The 19,013-nt window shown below is 36.8% G+C and overlaps 1 protein-coding gene across 1 annotated transcript in view; it reads left to right on the forward strand.

Annotated features, from left to right (window-relative positions):
• The window catches only part of TRAPPC11 (trafficking protein particle complex subunit 11), a 24,801-nt gene extending 6,190 nt beyond the window's left edge, over window positions 1–18,611 (forward strand). The window contains exons 7-27 of the mRNA XM_082315897.1: window positions 180–327; window positions 1,217–1,310; window positions 2,528–2,607; window positions 2,708–2,786; window positions 2,869–2,923; window positions 4,380–4,525; window positions 5,644–5,705; window positions 5,808–5,940; window positions 6,666–6,796; window positions 7,318–7,473; window positions 7,984–8,171; window positions 8,841–8,989; window positions 10,519–10,640; window positions 11,295–11,414; window positions 11,768–11,833; window positions 11,935–12,091; window positions 13,737–13,845; window positions 14,580–14,671; window positions 15,565–15,698; window positions 16,084–16,251; window positions 17,695–18,611. Of these exons, the coding sequence (XP_082172023.1) occupies window positions 180–327; window positions 1,217–1,310; window positions 2,528–2,607; window positions 2,708–2,786; window positions 2,869–2,923; window positions 4,380–4,525; window positions 5,644–5,705; window positions 5,808–5,940; window positions 6,666–6,796; window positions 7,318–7,473; window positions 7,984–8,171; window positions 8,841–8,989; window positions 10,519–10,640; window positions 11,295–11,414; window positions 11,768–11,833; window positions 11,935–12,091; window positions 13,737–13,845; window positions 14,580–14,671; window positions 15,565–15,698; window positions 16,084–16,251; window positions 17,695–17,739 (2,434 nt within the window). The 3' untranslated portion in view covers window positions 17,740–18,611. The remainder of the gene's footprint in view (window positions 1–179; window positions 328–1,216; window positions 1,311–2,527; window positions 2,608–2,707; window positions 2,787–2,868; window positions 2,924–4,379; window positions 4,526–5,643; window positions 5,706–5,807; window positions 5,941–6,665; window positions 6,797–7,317; window positions 7,474–7,983; window positions 8,172–8,840; window positions 8,990–10,518; window positions 10,641–11,294; window positions 11,415–11,767; window positions 11,834–11,934; window positions 12,092–13,736; window positions 13,846–14,579; window positions 14,672–15,564; window positions 15,699–16,083; window positions 16,252–17,694) is intronic.
• Window positions 18,612–19,013: the final 402 nt, after the last annotated feature.

Below are 19,013 nucleotides of genomic sequence, written 5' to 3' on the forward strand. Positions count from 1 at the left end.
ACCACTTTTCTCTGGGAATGAACAGGACATGGCACAAATGCAGCCATAGAACTTAGATGCAAAAGTTCAGAGAAGTATCATCTGTCTTAAGGACTAACCAGAACTTTTAACTGAAATGTACCTTTCAGTTCAAATTGTTGTTCTGTACATAATCTTGGTTATGAATTTTTTTTTAATAGGTTTCAGGCTTTTGGTGACTTGTTTGATGAAGCAATTAAGCTGGGATTGACAGCAATTCAAACTCAGAATCCAGGTTTCTATTACCAGCAGGCAGCCTACTATGCACAGGAACGGAAACAACTAGCAAGTATGCTTTGTAACCATGATGTAAGTTGGGAGGGGAGAAAATGCTTTGCCAGTAACCAGATAGTAAATTAGATAATGTTTTAGTCTCAAATGGTAGTGGTATAATCAATAATATGTGTAAATGAAATCCAAGGAAAGGATATGTGTTTTTTCTGATGCTTACTAACATTACAAGTATTTGTTATGTGTTGGAAAGGTTACTCTGGAACAAATGTGCTAGTATTTATTTTATTACAAATAGTGTCTATTTTATTACAAATAATTCTGATATGTTTTTAAAATACTTATTTGAAAAAAGTATACTTTCTACATCTCTGGATACTTGAAAACTTACTGTTTTGTTTTTTCAGTATGTTTCTCTATGCATGCACTTTATCTGGTGACTTACAGGAAGGCAGAGAAACAAGAGCATTAGTATTAGAGTGTGTGTGGCAGAGTAGGTGGTGGTTGTTGTTTTGGGGGTTTTTTGACACTTGCCTGGCAGAAAGGGTTGCATGGAAAATCGATCTCTGCAGTCAATTAAACATACATGCTAATTCTATATAGCTACTCTCCTGCTGACATGTCCCCAATTATTTACAAATCTCTTTATTCCTATTGGTGTTATTTACTTGTTGTTCTTGGATTATCTTGTTAGGAACTAGTTTTAAAAAGGATTACCCAGTTATTCTTTAACAGTATTTGAGACGAGTGAAGGTGAATGAAGTAGAATGTGAGACTGAATTAATGAGAAATTTTAAAATGTTTGGGTTTCCTGAAGTACTGTTTTTATACAGGTGGCTGGAAGGGTTATGTGTTTTAAAGCAAATTTCTTCTTTTATGTGCATGTGTATTGGAGCATCAGATCACTTTTAATGCTTTAAAATGAAACATGAACCCTTTTTTATGACTATATTTGCTAAATTTACAGTCTTCTGTGATATATCCCAATCCGGATCCCCTGGAAACGCAAACTGGAGTGCTTGACTTCTATGGGCAAAGACCATGGCGGCAGGGTATATTAAGTACGTTTCTGTGTCTTGTATCTGTGGAGTTCAGACAAACTTCTTTTTAGTTGCTGATCCTGCCAGTTGACTTGGTGGGCATAAACATGTAATCCCATTTCCACAGAGCCAGATGCAGGGCTGGGACCTCACGTTCTTGTTAGTTGGTGGTACGACTTGAACAGGTGTCAATTGGAAGTGCAGGGAGTGTTTCAACTCTATAACAAATAGAAAAAGGAACCTCAGGTTTATGCAGGATCAAGGTCTTTAGCAAAGTTGCATAGGCTGTACTGAAGCTCTGCTGCTGCTTTGTTGCTATTGCTGCCTAAGCCATGTGTAATCAGTGTGCTGCAGAAATGCCTGACTGCAGTGAAATGCATTCTTCCTGGGAAGAGAAGTTGGAGAACCGGATACAGCAAAAGTAACCATGTCCCTGAATGCGATTGTTATAAATTCATCCTGCCATCCATAGTGTATCTTGTCAGCTGTAGGCAGGAACTCATTGCTTTTTTCCTGCAAAAGCTTTTTGATTTTGAAATGGATTGAGAGGATGTGATGACTAGATTTTAATCTAAGAAAGGAATTTGTGGTTTTTCCTATTAAGGAGGATGTTTTCTCAGAAATTCAGACTTTGAATGTAAGGACTTTATTTCGTTTACTGTAAATACAGTACTGTCTACCCTCTTTTATCTTCAAGTGTTACTGTTTTAAAATAAGTTAGAATCTACTGCCAAGGTTAAACAGTTTAAGATGAAGAAAAACTTTACCTGTTAATATTTTCAGGTTTTTTTTATTCCAGCAAGAGTTAATAGTCTTTTAAAGCCCTATACGGTTCTTCATATGTTGGCATTTTCTGCTGCTAGAGAAACATAAGCTTGAATCCTTACTTGAGATCAGATAAGAAAAGGGCTACAAATTTGTCTTAACATATGTGATTTAAATGTTAATAGATGCAGTCTAAAGATTAGGTTGTCTTATTGTAGTTTGCTATTTTTGGGTAGCTTCAGATAATTTCTTTTAAACAAAAGGCAAGATGTTTGTTCCAGAATTTCCCTTCTAGAACATGGAGGATGCATGAGTTCTTAAAGCAATATATCTGTCTCCTAGGCAAAAGAATGTTTAAGAGTTTGAGTGTTGCTTGAGTTGAAGCTTGCCTTGCATATAGCTCACAACATAAATAGTTCCCTTTGGGTCTGGACAAAATTCCAATTTCATGGATTTTTCATTGTCTTATGCAGGCTTTGATCTTTCTGATCCTGAAAAGGAGAAGATGGGGATTTTATCCCTACAGTTAAAAGAGAAAAATGTCCTTCACTCGGTAAGTTTTATTCTACCAAAAGAAATAAAAAAAATCTGTTTTCTAACATTATCCTAATGTTTGCATATATAATGATATCAGTAATGGTTTTATCTGTTAGGAGCTAATAATCACTTTGTTGAGTAATGCTGTCGCACAGTTCAAGAAATACAAATGTCCAAGAATGAAAAGTCATTTGAGTGAGTACACATACTCAGATGCATTTTTTTAAATTAATTTTGCAAAGACTTCCCATATTGATCTGATACTTTTTTTTGTCAGTGGTTCAAATGGGAGAAGAATATTACTACGCTAAAGATTATGCCAAAGCTTTGAAGTGAGTACCATCCATTATTGCTTCTTTCACATGCTGTTATTCTCACTAAGACCCCATGTCTTATTGCTATGGAATAATGTTGGAAGCTTATCTAAGATGCTCGTAGTACCTGGATTTGATTGAAGCACAAGCTTTGGAGTCTACGGACTCCACTTATATCAAAGAAAGCAAAACAGATATGATGAGTCAGTTATTAGAATAGAAAAACTTCCTGCTGTAAACTGTTGTGGGGATTTGCCTTATTGGGTGAATATTATTTATTTCTAGCTCACTGATTGAGCGCGCTCTCTCTCTTCCCCCCTCCCCCCCCCCCCCCCCAAAGTGATTTCTGAAACTTGCCTGCTACTGCAATGAGAATATAGTTACATTTGATTACAGACTTTGTAGTTACAAATTCAAAAAATATAGAAATGTAGCTGAATTTAATTTTTGTTTATATACCAGGGAATTAGTAAAAGGAATTATTTTTATTGGCGTAGTTTTCTGCTATTAATGACTACAGAGCTAGGAAAGCTTAGTGCTGAAGTACAGCTACCATCTTTTCTGAAGGATGTGTCTTATGCTTAGTTTCTTAACTTTGTATTTTTAAGGGGAAACAGAGTCAAGGTCATGTTAGGTAGGAGTCCCTCAATGTTTTCATTAATCAGGTTTCAAAGATCACATGTTGTAAAGGGAGTATGTTTGAGGTAGAAGAGACGTATTTACTGTTGTTACTAGCTGACTGGAAGCTACATAGAGGAGAAGATAGGCTAGGGTAAGCAGATCAATTTGTATCAAGCCTAATTTTTATACAAACAAGCATTTCTTATTTATGTTTCGGTAGATCTTCCTGAAGTAGGCAGAAACTCTTGTCTTGAAGAGTTGAACAGAGTTTAAAAAAATTCACTGCTTTGCCAGTAATAGCAAACATTGCTCAGTATTAAAACCATATTAAGGTGTGCAGTTTTGCCTGATAAAGATTGATGCGTGTGTTGTTTGTAGATCTTTGAAACCCTTGGAGGGAGCAGGGGATAGGAGGTAGAAGGGAAAAGAAACATCTCAGCTTAAGGAACATTAAAATTTTTCAGTTTGGAAGGGGACTTTATTGTGGGGTTTTGGTTTATTTTTCTTAAAACTTACCGCATACTCAATAGTAAAGTGTATTTTTAATGCAATACTGGATTAAGGCTCTTCTTTTGCTAGTTCTTTATGTGAAGACAAATGAGTTTTCCTTTTGTTCTTTTGTGAAAATTGTTCTAGCCTGAAATAGAGAATTCATCAAATTAATGTGTTTCTTTACAATAATTTCATGCTGTTTTCAACAAATCATTGCCATATGTAAACTGTAGACTTGACTGTAATCTAGCATTTGTATTAATGAAGATGAATTTTGTGTTCATGATACCAAATAAATGCAAGCTTCTAAAAAATATTGGTGTGTATAACTTGCTTTTCTCTCAACTTTACTGTGTTGCAGGCTCTTGGATTATGTTATGTGTGAATATCGCAGTGAAGGATGGTGGACTCTTCTCACTTCCATATTGACAACAGCTCTCAAATGTTCATACCTGATGGCCCAGCTAAAAGATTACATAACATACTCTTTAGAGCTACTGGGTAGAGGTATTCCTTTAAGAAATATACTCAGCCTATACAGAAAAATTAAAGTACATGTATTTGGAAGTCTGACAAATCATTGTCAGACACAGTGCTTACAGTAATTCCAATGATTTGACTACAAAATAACTGGATACCTTTACTGAACTTTTACTACCTTCTCTCATATGCTGGAAGTTGAATTTTGTTGCTCTTCTATGATAAAATTCATTGCATTCAAATAGAGTGTGCCAGGATATCTGAGGCACAGAACTTTGTTTGAGACTGTTCAAATAATGTAACAGAAACTTTCTGAGCTTTGGGATGGGGGAAGAACTGTCATATAGCTAAAGTGGAAAAACATTTTTCCTAGTAAGTAACAAAACTAGCACCATTTTTGTGGACTTTAAAATCCCAAATACGCTTCTCAGATTTGTTTACTAGAACTCTGCTGCTGAAATATGCATGTGGTATGTTTTAGGGAAAGAATGTGACATAGGGTGGCTGCACAGTAATAATGCAAGCACTCTGCTTCGTGTAATGTCTGTTACTTGACACTGCAGAAATAATCCTTTTGTGCCCCGGGTTGCTAACTAATACCACTATTAGGATAGGTGTGGTAAAAATGGGTTTGCATCTTCTGTTAGCTAGCCAGGCTACGCTGCTTTGTATTAAAGAATAGCCAATGAGACAAACCCACCTTTCTTCATCTTCAAGAGAACAATGCTTATTTCAATTAGTACTTTTTTCTTCCTGTCACCTTTTCTAACATTATCCAAGCTTGCCTTTTGCATGTCCCAGAGTTTTCTGGTTTCTACTGTTTCCTCCATTTTTAAATATAAACAACAAGAAGATATAGGCATATTCTCTTGGGGTTTTCCTCCAATAAATTATGAAGCACTTATCTAACCAAAAAATATTCCACTTGGTTCCAGTAGAAGTAAGAGGAAACGCTTAAAATGGGGGAAGTTCTGAAAACTAAACGAATCCTTCGTTACTGGTAGATGGATGTTAGAATTTTTTTCCCCCAGAATGTGTTTTTTTGAAAGATGCAATCTAAAGGAAAGATTTATTTTTAAGTTTAAAAAAAAAAGTAAGAAGACTTGCTTCTGTCTTGTAATCTTTGGTTTTGTTCTGTTTGTTAGCATCTACTCTTAAAGAAGATCAGAAATCTCGAATAGAAAAAAATCTGATAAAAGTTCTAATGGTAAGTGGCAAAACTCCTATTACCCTTTTAAATAATCTTAAGAGTGGTCAGTGTTTGGTAACCTTCTTTTATTATTATTTGTAATCTTCTATCTGTATACAGAATGAAAGCCCTGATCCTGAACCTGATTGTGATGCTGCTGCTGTGAAAGCATCACAAAAATTGTGGGCTGACCGTGTTTCCTTGGCAGGCAGTAATGTTTTTACAATAGAAGTCCAAGATTTTATACCATTTGGTAAGTAAGAAAGCAAATTTACACCAGATTATAAATTTTGATGTAGTTATCTCTTGAAAATAATTAATCAGGAAAAAACATAAAGTATATATTAAAGCCAGCAACACTGAAACTCTTGTTTCAGCACTGTTCTGTTCTTCATCTAAATCAGTAAGAAAAGAAATCATGAGAGAAGCCAGTGATCTCTTATCCCCAACATGGATTACTAAAGAAGAATCCTTTGAGCATTGTATCTGAGGGGAGAAAAACCTGAACTTCCAGCAGAGGCTACCTACGCCTTTAAACATCATAGAAGTAGGAAACCCTTGCTTTTTGAAAGTGTGCCACTCTGCTGTGCTTTCAAGTAGGATTCTGAGGAAAGATAGCAGAATGTGTGCCAAGTAATACTCCCCATAGAAAGGGGGCATGAGTGAGCGTTACCTACAAAAGAAGTGTATCTAAGTGTACAGGATTTTTTTTTTCTGCTGGACTTCTGCCTTTCCTCTTCTCCGCAGAGGTTTTGGCCAAGTGCTGAAAAGTAGCTTTCTGTGACAGTGTTAGTAGCCAAATTTGTGCCACTTACATACAAAGCGAAGTTTTAAGATTATACACAGAACAATCCTTACCACAATTAGTTCAAGAGTGTGCTTCTGGAATTTAATGTCGTAGTTCGATGTGTTTAACACCTACTTCTTGGTTTTTTGTGGCTTTTTTTTAATTCCTTCCCCCCCTTTTTTTAATTCCAGTGCAGTGCAAAGCAAAATTTCTTGCTCCTAGTTTTCATGTTGATGTTCCTGTGCAGTTTGATGTATACTTGAGAGCTGATTGTCCTCATCCTATCAGGTTTTCTAAGCTTTGCATCAGTTTCAATAATCAGGTAACTATGCTCTATCTATCTCTGACCTACTGATAGAAGCTTATTATGAGAATGGAATAATATCCGTTAATGTCTTTAAACATAAACAAATTCAAAAGTTCTTTTAAAAAATTGTGTTACTACTTAAGTTGGAAAGGTGTTTTTTCTTTGTGCCTTGTCTATCACTTTTGACAAGTATATTGATACTGTGGTAAAACTCCCAAATGCAGTTTGATTAGGTTGTCTATCATAACTTTGTTTCTCTATGAAGCTCTCCAAAGTTTCAGAAAGATCATTTTAATGTCTTATTTCTCTTGATGTTCTTGTATAAAGTTACATTAATTAATATAATGGATATCTTGTGTCAAAGAATTGCATTGTAATTACTTGCTAAGTCTGACTTCTACAGTGTGAAAAGCAGCAAGAACCCATGTAGTTTGATCCAGTAACACAGAGCCTTAACATTTGCTATACTACCATTACTCTCTGAAGATGTCTTAAGTCTGGATTTATCAACTTTTTTCCCTGCTCCTCTGTTGTAGGATTACAACCAATACTGTGTGGTAGAAGAAGCCTATCAAAAAAGTGATATTCTAGAACAGTCATCGCAAGGAACAATGTGCTTAGTCCCTGGCAAAACAAGAAAGTTCACTTTCAAATTTGTTGCAAAAACTGAAGATGTAGGAAAGAAGATTGAGGTTTGTCGATTTGTTTTACACCTTACTAATGCTTACAAAGGACTCAAAACTATAAAGCTGTCTCTAATCTGGCACCAGTTCTGAATGTCACTGCAGTTCGAAATGTTTGAATTCTTGAAACTAAGTGCCAAAAATAAGAGTAAAATTTTATTGACGATACCAAAGCAAAAAATTATCACAAAAACGTGTATTGCTTCAAGTTTGTTTGTTTGTTTGTTTTTAAATGTGTAGTGCACTAAAAAAAAGGGGGGGAGAGGTGGTATAGCACTATGGGAAGGTAGGAAACTACAGAATGCTACACTGCACACCCACGACCCCAGATACTTTTCCCACCACTGTTTCATTAAATAAAATCCTGCAGTGGTGAGGTGTCTTCAGTCTGCAAAGCTACCAGAAGCTTTTTGGTGATATCCAGGCACAACAAAGATGTGTATGTTGGAATACTATATTGTTACAGTAGGTGATCTGAAGACAAAGTTATCAGTATATGTTCAAATTTGTGTCTACCAGATCACCTCTGTGGATTTGATCCTGGGAAGTGAATCTGGCCGATGTGTGATTCTTAACTGGCGTGGAGGTGGTGGAGATGCTGCTTCATCCCAAGAAGCATTGCAGGCAGCACGTTCCTTCAGGCGAAGACCTAAGCTTCCAGATAATGAAGTGCACTGGGACAGTTTGACTATTCAGGCAAGCACTATGTGAGTGAAAACTTGAAATATCATTGTGAGTCTCCTGCGAAGTCCTGATCACTCTGCCTAAAAGAAAAAGAAAAACTTGTTGGGACTGCTTTAATATGAGCTTTTTAATATGTCTTTGCTTAACTGGGGATTATAGGTACTATCTTAATTCTTTAGGGCTTTTGAGGCTTCAGATAGTTAGAAGTACAGAAAAAGCTTGCATTGATCTCTGAGCATACCAGGTATGCTTTAGTTCTCCCCTTCACCTAACTTTGCTAGGCAGAGTTTTTAGACTTCTGTGCAAACTAGGAGGTGTTATTGGTCTCTTACAGAAGCCATCACACAAACAAGGAATTTCTAAAAAATTGTATTGGAAAATTAATTATTAATGAATAGGCTAACACTAATTTAGATGTATTCAACAGAATTAAATCCAATTGCTGTTGGTGGGGGTGCTTTTTTCTTTCCTGGCAGAACATCTGAACCATCAATGCTTATTACTGGGGTTCCAAACTGGTTTTATAGAGTTGTTCCCATCATGTTGCTTTGGAGGAATCTCGCATCTCTTAGTTGAATAGGCCACCAGTTGTCAGAACTCTCTTAAACAATAGGCTGTTTTAATCTCCTTTAAACTAGGCTTAAAGACTTGTTATTAAGAAACATACAATAACTGAGTCTTTTCTCTTAAAGGATTATTTCTAGAGTGCCAAACATTTCTGTTCAGCTCCGTCATGAACCTCCTGCCCTGACTAATGAAATGTATTGTTTGATTGTGACAGTCCAGTCACATGAGGAGACAGTGGCCAAAGATGTTAAGCTTACAGCAGGTTTAAAGCCAGGTATTTGGGGTTATTTTCTTTTAATCCAGCAGTCTTCTAATTGACTCCTTGTTCTTGATGCAATGCAGAGAAATATAGTAAACAGCTCTCCTGAAGTAATTAAGAGCCAAACCAAAGTTAAGGTTGGGAATTATGAGATATTAGTGGTAAGAATAAGAGCTAACAGACTCATTCAGTTATGGTTATCTTAACCACCGCTTGTCAGTAGCGTTTACATGGGTATTTTGAAAACATAAATCTTTACAAGTTTGAAAGAAAATATGGAAGCTTTTGTATTCCTTCCTAACCTTTTATTTAATTTGCTTATAACTAAATTTTTCTTTTTCCAAGAGAGATCTTTTTCTTGCTGAGATGAAAGCATTAGTGCTAGATAAATGTTTTCTTAGTCTTTGTGGGTATCTGTGTCTCCTCCCTCCCCCGGACAATGTGGTTTGGTTTTTAAACCACTTGAAATCTGGGGAGCAGTGGAGAACTGAGACAGAATTCCTTCAAATGAAAAGGAACAAATGAAAATATTGTATGTCTAAGTCCTAGTTAGCTGTATGTAGTTATTGCTGACAGTTTTCAATATGTGAAGCCCAAATGTTATACTCGGTATGCCTATTTGTAGCAATTATCCTAAAAGGCAAAAATATTTTTAAGCCACTAGCATATAGGATGCAATATGTGCTGTATGCTCTGAAATAGAACCACATTCCCCGTGCAGTTGTGCAGTTCATTAAAGTCAGTGGAGTGTTCTTTAAACTTATTTAATTGGATGTTTGGTCTTGGCTCCTAAAGCAGCATTAATAGTTGGTCTTGATTTTTATATTTTTTTTCCCCTCACTTGATCTTGACTCTTAACGTGTGATATGTAAGGTCAATGTGGGCTTGCTGATTACATTAAAAGAACAATGGAAATTTGACATTTCATTTATAGGGAAGGTGACATATTTTCCACAGTTGCAACTCTTTGGCAAGATGTGTCTTGTTTTGCTTTGAAAATTATCCCGCGTGACTGCAGTAATGCCATTATTCTCGTCAACCTCTGACTTAAGAGTGGTTTCATTTAACATCAACACATTTGTTTTTACGTATTTGCAACAGATATTTGGAAGAATAGTTTTAAAAAGATGTAAAATCATTAAGCTATGCTCTTGAAAACGGAGAAATCACAGAACAGTGAAACTTCCTTTTTACTTCATACAGAGTACCAAGGAAAACTTGGATCACATAATCACGTTGTGTTTTGTGTATAGTAGGGAACATCTAGATATGGTTTCTGACTTAAGATTTTTTTTTTTTTTTTTCCCCCTGGCCTACATAGATGAAACAAACCTTGCAGGATATGAACCCTCCAACTTAGAAAACTTAAGGTGTTGTCAAATCTACCCTCTGCTGGTACTTTTGAAAGGTTCCCTCGACCAAATGAGCAATGTTAATTCCTCATGCATTGCTTTTTGAGATGAACACCTTATTATTTTTAGTTATTGCTTTCATGCTTCAGTGATGTAAACCTGTGTGGATGTGAAGACTGTTTTTAATCCTAGGGCAAGATGCCAACCTGACTCAGAAAACTCAGGTGACTCTTCACGGAACAGATGCGTGTGATGACTCCTTTCCTGCACTGCTTCCTGATATCCCTGTAGGAGACTTGCAACCAGGGGAAAAGGTGAAGGCTTAAAACCTTCTTTCTGTATCACGCTTAAGAAAGTGGGGATCAACTAATAAGACTCTCATAGAAGGACCTATGTTTACTTTCAGATATCTGAACCAATAAATACTTATGGCATATTTTACCTATTGTTTACTTGTAGTTTAGTATTTCTTTAGCTAGATCCCCTTTTGGACTAAAATTGGGAATAAGGTATATTCTGGGATTGATGATACACCTGGGAGATAAGAAATAAAATAAGGAGGCTAATCTCTGTTAATTAAATGCACTACCTAATGGTCAGTAGATAATAATAGTCAGCAAGTGTGATTCAACATGTTAAAGGATCAAATATGCAGATGTTGCACCAAACTGAAATTGTAACTACTAAATTAGAAGTTGGCTATATCATACATTACACAGTAATGGTTCTTTTCTTGTACTGTCAAGTAACAGATGAGCATCAGTAGCGAAGCAACTGGAGCTGTGCTGCTCTGATTAAAATCATTCACTGTGTGATTAAGATCATGCATTGTAGGAGATTCTTTATGGTCAAAATAATACCCATTCTACTATTGCCCTCTTGGACCAAGTAAGATGATTAACAAGTTTTGGACAGCTCTAGGCCTAATTAGCTGTAGCTTGGCTCATACTGTCTGCTTTATTTTGCAGCTGGAAAAACCAATATACATTCGTTGTGGAACAGTTGGCGCAAGAATGTTTCTGGTTTACGTTTCTTACTTAATCAACACTGTCGTTGAGGGGAAAGAAATCCTCTGCAAGTGTCACCGGGTAGGATGTAAAGATGCAGCAGTTGCTGGAGATACATTCATGAAATGCAAGAAATATTCTCAATCTAAAGGCTGTAATTCCAAGTCTCTTAGAAGCCTTTCTAGTAGATAGGAAAAATGTTAAATCAGCAGCATGGTAGCCTGATTTAGGGTGAGCAGTTTCATAAGTATAGTCAGAAGAAAAGTTTTCTGTATTTATTCTTAAATATCTTAAAGATACATTTTTGCCTTGGGGAGGACTTGGTTAAAATGATGATTAAAAGTAATTTTACATTAGTAACATCAATAGCCAGGTCTGAAACTGAATATAACTTTTTTGCCCTCTTCTTCCCACCCCTTTTGTTACCTATACAGGATGAAACTGTAACCATAGAAACAGTATTTCCTTTTGATGTTGCTGTCAAATTTGTCTCCACAAAGGTACATGTTTGAAAAGTTGTTGATATCTTGGAATCAAACCACTTTCAATAGCCGCACCTTGTTTAGTTAGAAATAGCCAGATGTTGTGTCTGTCTTGACAGCTGGAGCACTTGGACAGAGTATTTGCAGATATACCATTTTTACTGATGACGGACATCCTGAGTGCCTCTCCTTGGCCTCTCACTATTGTAACCAGCCAGCTACAATTGTCAGCTTCCATGACCGCAGTAGATCAACTGGAATCTTATGTGGAGAATGGTAAGTTTTCTTAGACTATACTCTGTATCGGGAGCATACTTTTTGCATAAGTTGGGAGTAAGAAAGGGGGACATTTTAAACAGCATTTGCTTATCAAACTCTAAGTAGAAGAAAGCTGCTTAATACTATAGTTGCTTGCCAGAACACAACTTAGCAATATGCTTCAAATGCTACATTTTGATCTACTACATTTTGATCTACTTCACTAGATCAAGTAAATAGACTTGAATAATAGATAGTAGCCAAAATTCTAAATATAACAGGCATATAAGGGAAAGCACCTGAAAGTACTTCTGATGTGCAGCTGCTTAGATATCCATATGAAAAGATACTCAATATTTCCAGTGTTTATGGGCTACGTATACTTTCTGGAATGCAAACACTTTACCATGTGACAGAGGCAGCATCCAAAGGCTAAAGTGATCCATGTCCATGATTGCAGTCATGAAACTGAAAAACGTGAAGCTAGACAGGGTAGGCTGTAAAGAACAGTTAGAAGTAAGCATCTTTTTTTATACTAACACAGTTTAATAACTTAATTGTAAAAAAAAAAAAATTACCTTACATATCTCAACCCTTAAGAGTGGAGTATATAGCTTTAAAATCAAATAAATGGAGTACTTAGCAGTAGAGCTGATCCAAAATCTTCCAACAAAACATTGTCCTTGCATTTGCTGAGTCAGAGATGTGAAAATGTGGGTATTCTATCAAAACTTGGAATAAAATGAGGCAGTCGGGATGGCTACCTTATTGTTGGGCAGCTGTCCACCCATATAATCAAGGACTTGCAAGACTCTAGTTCCTCCGTACATTCAAGGGTTACCTGGCAAAAAGCATTTATTTGCCAGGTCCTTTAGTCTTCAAGCTATGAGATTTCATCTTCAGCTCTGGCACCTAGTGCTTCATGGCTTCTAGTTGATGCTCCTAAAGAGCTAATTGCCAGGAGGTATGAACTCCTTCAGATACCAACTATGCAGATGTCCATCTTTTGGTTGATTTTTTTTTTTTTTTTTTAGTTGTAAGACTTAATGGAGATTAATGATTAACTTCAAATGACTGAAACATCTATTTTCTTTGTACTTTTTTTTAAATCCCTCTCTAAGTGAAAAGGTACTTTTTTTTTTTTGTTCATTCAAGTGGAGATAAAAAAAGGAAGAAAAAGAGAGTGAAAACTCAAAGCAAGTAGATTTTTCTTGTGTTCCCTCTCTTCCCCATCTCCCTTCCATTTGGGTGGGAGAGGAGAATGTCCATGTTCATTTTTGTTTTAAAACATGAGAGACATCTTGTGTTGATGTCCTGGAATTTTCTGTGGGAGAAATGTAGAATTTGAATTGGTGTTATTTTGCTTTTTTTTTTTTTTTGTGCATGAACTCTAAATTTGCAATGACTTGTTATGTGTGTACATGGAAGACCTTATAATGCCATTCAGGAAGTAAATGGTCATATATTTGTGTATGTCACCCTTTCATGTATTGGGATATTCCACAATCTTTATTGAATTTATATATTATGTAGCTATACTATGCAAAGTACTTCAAAGGCCTTTCTGGCTGAACACTTGTGTTTGTGTCATGTTGGATTTTTAGCCTTGGTGGCTTCTGCAGTAATGACTACGCATTGATTTTAAACAAAATCTTGCTGATAGTTGTTTTACAGACAGGTGAGAGTGCCAGCGAGTGCTTTTGCCTTCAATGTCCTCCAGTTACTAATGCCAGTGGAGTGGCAACTGGATGTTATATCATTTCCTGGAAGAGGTAAGTATCTCTTGGCCTAGATGGGGAGAGCAAATGAGTTGGTTTGGTTTTAGGAAGGATGGTGAGTTGGTGTGGTTTTGGGGGTGATTTTTTTTTTTGGCTTTTTTGGTTTTCGATCTTCCTGCAGCAAGTGCTGTCTAGACTTTGGACCTTACCAATTACTGCTTAGCTTGTTAGACTTTTGAATAAATACATATTTCACTTAAGAGATAAATATTATGTGGTTATAGTTTTAACATTCAATGAAGCTTTCTTCTTTGTAAGATCTTAGGTCAATTACAAAGCTGTTTTGTCACCTTCCACTCCCTGTTTTCTCCAGTCATGAAATACTTCACTTGAGAAGCCAAGTGAAAGGAATAGTTTTGCAATAGTAGAAACAAACAAACTTTTTAAATGGGAAAACTATTTTCCCCACTCTAGATTGTGGGTTTATGTAGTCATTCAGTTTTCCAAGACAAATGTTGAGGTATATCTTTCTTCTAGTTTGTTTTTGTTTAGTTTTAGAGCTGTTTAGTGTTCTCACTTGCCTTTTCCTATTTTATCTCCATGCTATGGCACTTTTTTTGCTCACTTCAAACAATCCAATATAAGGATTTGGGTTTTTTCTTTCCACCACTGAAATTACTATAATTTTAGTTTAGTCACACATAAGTGATGTTCTTTTGGTGTACTCACTTGATACTTTATGTTGTATAACTTTCAACATGGTCTGTGTTTTGACTTTTTCCTGACAGAAGTTCACCTGTGGAAAGTGTACCTGTTGTTAGTACAGTTATCACTCTACCGCATGTGATTGTAGAGAGCATTCCCCTCCATGTTAATGCAGGTAATATTCATTTGGCAACTTATATGTCCCAATTAGAATTTTTAGGACTGCCAAAGTTTTTACAGCATCCAGAGATTGCATTTACTGTAGCAAAAGACAGAAAACTGGTGCTGGATGTTGCGGAGCTAGTGAAGGAAACTATATCATCTCTTAGACTGCCTCAAGCCTTGCCCATCTTTCCCCTCTTCAATTCAAGGGAAGAGCTGGAAGGTAGTTACATGAATGCGTTCTCTTAAAAGCTGTCAGTGGATCGACCTGTGTTACATGGCAGCACAGAGGCTAGAGTTACCTCTGCTGATGCTGCTTTCCCAGTAGGTTTCTCTAGACACCTATGGCAAGCATTGGTCCATCCACCCACGCCCTGGCTGCGTCCCAGGAAAGAAACAGCCTGGAGAATTGGAACTGCTTGCAGGCAGGTGAACTGTTTATCTTCTAGCACTTCACCTGCACAAGAGCAGAGGGGGAGTGGAGAGCTCACAGAACACAGAGAATTCCTATGCTTTCCTCAGTTCGCTTTCATTTGTACTGAGATTCTTCCACCATCGTTTCCTGCTATATTTTGAAGGAGCTTCCTGGCAGTATCTGACAAGGTTTTGGTAAGCTGAAAATACCCAGCAGCAACCAAAGTGACTTCCTAGTTATTCCTGGACAGCGTTAGCAGTTGGGGGTTTTGTAACTAGATGTCGAAGAAGTGTTACTGAAAAGCTGTAATGAAGTTATGTTCTGTTCTTTAATCTTTTTTCTGAAAAATCTTGTCAGAAATGCTTTAGATACCTAGTTATTGTATCTTTTTTTTCTTCAAACTTCACCGCTCTTTGTGATAGACTTATTTTTTTATGTATGGAACTTTAAAATATATTTTGTATTTGAGATTACTTTCTTTCTTTCCAAAGACCTGCCATCATTTGGTCGAGTCCGAGAATCCCTACCTGTCAGATATCACCTGCAAAATAAGACCAACTTAGTCCAGGATGTGGAGGTGTCAGTGGAACCCAGTGATGCCTTCATGTTCTCTGGCCTTAAACAGGTACAAAATTGTCACATCTACTGAGCCCGCTGGCTTATCTGGTAGTGGAGAATACATTGGTCAGACTTACACTGATGTGCAGAGAGGACAAACTCATTGCGTTTCAGATGTTTAAAGTATGGTAAATTCTGTCTGGAAGAACGCACGGATGCAGACTCCATTTAAAGAAGGGCTAAATGGCAGCCTGACTAGGAGCCGTTTGTCGTGTTGTTTATGGGTGACGTGGTGCTTCAGTATAGAAGTAATAGTTTAACTGGAATAGGAAAGTGGTTGCATTCTTTCCAACTTCAGAAAGTAAATGGTGCATAAATAGATAGCAAACGGAGGACTTCTTTTGGTCACAGAACTTATCTGTGTTTGTGGGTTTTTTCTTTTCTTTTTTAAGATCCGATTAAGAATCCTTCCTGGGACAGAGCAGGAAATGTTATATAACTTCTATCCTCTGATGGCTGGATATCAGCAGTTACCATCTCTTCATGTTAACTTGCTGCGATTCCCAAACTTCACTAATCAGTTGCTCAGACGATTCATACCGACACACATTTTTGTAAAGGTAAGACTGAGAGAAGTGCCTTCTGTTTAAAGGCTCCCTGTGGGGCTGCTCAGTTTTTGGGGACTGCCACCCCAGCTCTGTTCAAAGCTGAGTGTTTCTAAGCAGACTAGAATGGCCAGCTTGTAACAGAGTTATTTGTTTTGAAAAGTCTTGGTTTGTGCATTGGTGTCATCAACCAAAATCCTTAGGAAATCTGTTTAAGTGCAACCGGTATTTTGTTACAATTAGATGAACTAGCTGAATGTGCTTAGCCTGTCCCTGTTACTCCATGTCTTGCTCTGTAAAATGAGTTTTAAAGTTGTCTGTATTTTGAGTACAACGGAGTGAGCTAAATGTAATGAAATACTTTTAATACCATAATTTGTAGCACTCCTGAAAAAAAGTGTTTGAGCAACCCATATGACTAGGTTCAGAAACCCTGTAGCATCCCACACCTCTCTAAGTAACTTCTAAAAACACATCCTCTCAGTGAATTGCTCAGTCTAGTTTTTTTTTTCTTAAGTGGTACGACTGAAGACAATTCAATTATGTCATGAAAAATAGATCACAGGTTTCTTTTGACTTTTTAAGAATCATTTAAATCCAGTTGCCCAAAACAATGCTTTCTCGTTCCACTGCTGCTGTCTCCAGAATATTGTATTTGCTTTTTAGTCAAGAGTCTTAGCAAGCAAGGAGCCTGAAGAGTTTGTTTATATAACTTGAGATGGATTTGTTCAGACATCTGTAATCCTGGTTCCAGGAAACAGGCCTGGTGTTCTTTCAATTTTGTTTCAGCCAAAAGAGATAGGCAGAACTTACTTCTAACATATGCTGTCAATCAGTAGCTCTTCTAGATTGGTTGTCAAGATGTCCTCTAAGTCAGTACAAAAGGCTTTTTTCCTCAAAAACGTGATGTTCTTAATGCTCCTGTGGAGTCTCTCGAGCTTCAGAATTCTTTGCTTTTGCTTTGCAGTTGTCAGGACCTCAAAAAAACCTTATTGTAAAGATGCCTTTTCTTCCTTAAAACTTCCTCCTTGCTCTCTCCCATCTCTAGTGATTCTGCTTAAAAATTCTCCAAGAAACTGTCAGTTTCATTGCTGTTTTATGCATTATTATTTTATTTTATGCAATTATCAGCTTTTTCTACTGCAGTAATAATCAGAACTCTGATCAGCCAGGCCTTGTGCTGAGCTGTCCAAATATGTGCAGCGGTGCTCTTGGCATTTAACAGGGCAGTTAAGGAGCTGAGGCCTCTACCAAGGACTCACTGGGCCAAACTCAAATTTCAGTTGGATGTCCTCTGTGTTTCTGCTACTCCTGGAAACCATTAAAAGTAAGGGTAGGCTTAATGCCATGCTGGTGTCTGGAGCTACGTTGATCAACACAATGTATTGCAAAGTGAGTTTCATAACAGGCTTAGTATTTTGCCTTTTTTTTAAATTGTCTGTCTTTATTTTCTTAAAGCCTCAGGGTCGTCAAGCAGATGATAACTCGATTGCAGCTGCGTAACTTCGAGACCTGTACCTCTGCACTTAAAGAAAATGAGATGTTGCACAGAATATATAAAGCTGGCTTGGAAACATGGCTTTGATCAAACCATAAGAACTAAATTTTATCTTTAAATTACAACTCTTAGCAGAACTAATGTTTTTTTAAAAAAAACTAGTCTTTCGTAGACTTTGTTTAAGGAATAAACGTGGGGAAAACTTGGTGCTTTATTTAACAGGAACATTCTTTTGAAGTTAACTTTGAATGTCAAACTCTTAAAAGTATTATTAAGGCATATTAAATGTCTTGAGTATTTAAGTGAAGAAATGCTAATTCATTTGACCAAAACCAAAAGACGTTTTCATCATTAACAGTAAGTTGAAGTGCAAAGTTTGTACTTGCTATTCCTGAGACTTACAACATTGAAAACGATCGTCCTTTACAGAAGTTCATTCTGTGCCACTTGTGCTGAGGGCGGCAGAACTGGGTGTGCAGTAGCACAGTAAACTACAAATGGTTACATCGTACTGTTGGAATTGAGCGGCTTACTAGTTCTTTAAAACCATAAATCTAAATGGCACTATTTCTCTTGGGTAAGCCATGCATCCGAATTTGAATTCAGCAACAGCTAGTCTAATGAACAGAGAGATTGATTTGTAACAGTTGGACTATCCAACCTGAAGCTGATATGATTTTGCATTATTTTACACGCACAGCTTCCAGATTAAAGATATGTCTTGGTAGCCTCCTGCTGTGTGAATTTAAAAAATGGACATCCTACTGTTGTACAGCTCTGGATGAACTGGTGTTTAAAATACAGTAAATCATGTATATAAAAAATGCATTGTGAAAACTGAAGTTGTTTAACTTTCTAAATAATTACATTTTGATTGCTTGAGAAATACCTTATTTATTGTCAAAGTGAAGTTCTAATAAACAGCTTGTAACAGAGTACTTCTGAAACTGTGTCCTTAATTGCATTGTTTTCACAGCTGTTGTTTCATAACTCTGGGCTGTCTTGTGAGCTGATACATTCATTTATGGCACCAAAGTCCAAAATAACAGCTGCAGTACTTGGAGAAAAGCATTAGAGGAGCATGTAAACATTCCTTACCAGTGAAAGGACTGTAGGCTAACTGGCAGTCCTGAAAAAATATGTGTGAGCATATACAGCTTTTCCATGGAGTGCAGATGTTATATTACGAGTTTTCTCAGTGTATAGAGGAAGAAGAGAAGATGACTGACAAACCATGCTGGGAAGAACAAATGAAACCTTCCTTATTCTTTGCTTAAAT

This window comes from Platalea leucorodia (genome assembly GCF_965183815.1).
Source record: "Platalea leucorodia genome assembly, chromosome: 6".
In the NCBI taxonomy this organism is placed as follows: Eukaryota; Metazoa; Chordata; class Aves; order Pelecaniformes; family Threskiornithidae; genus Platalea; species Platalea leucorodia.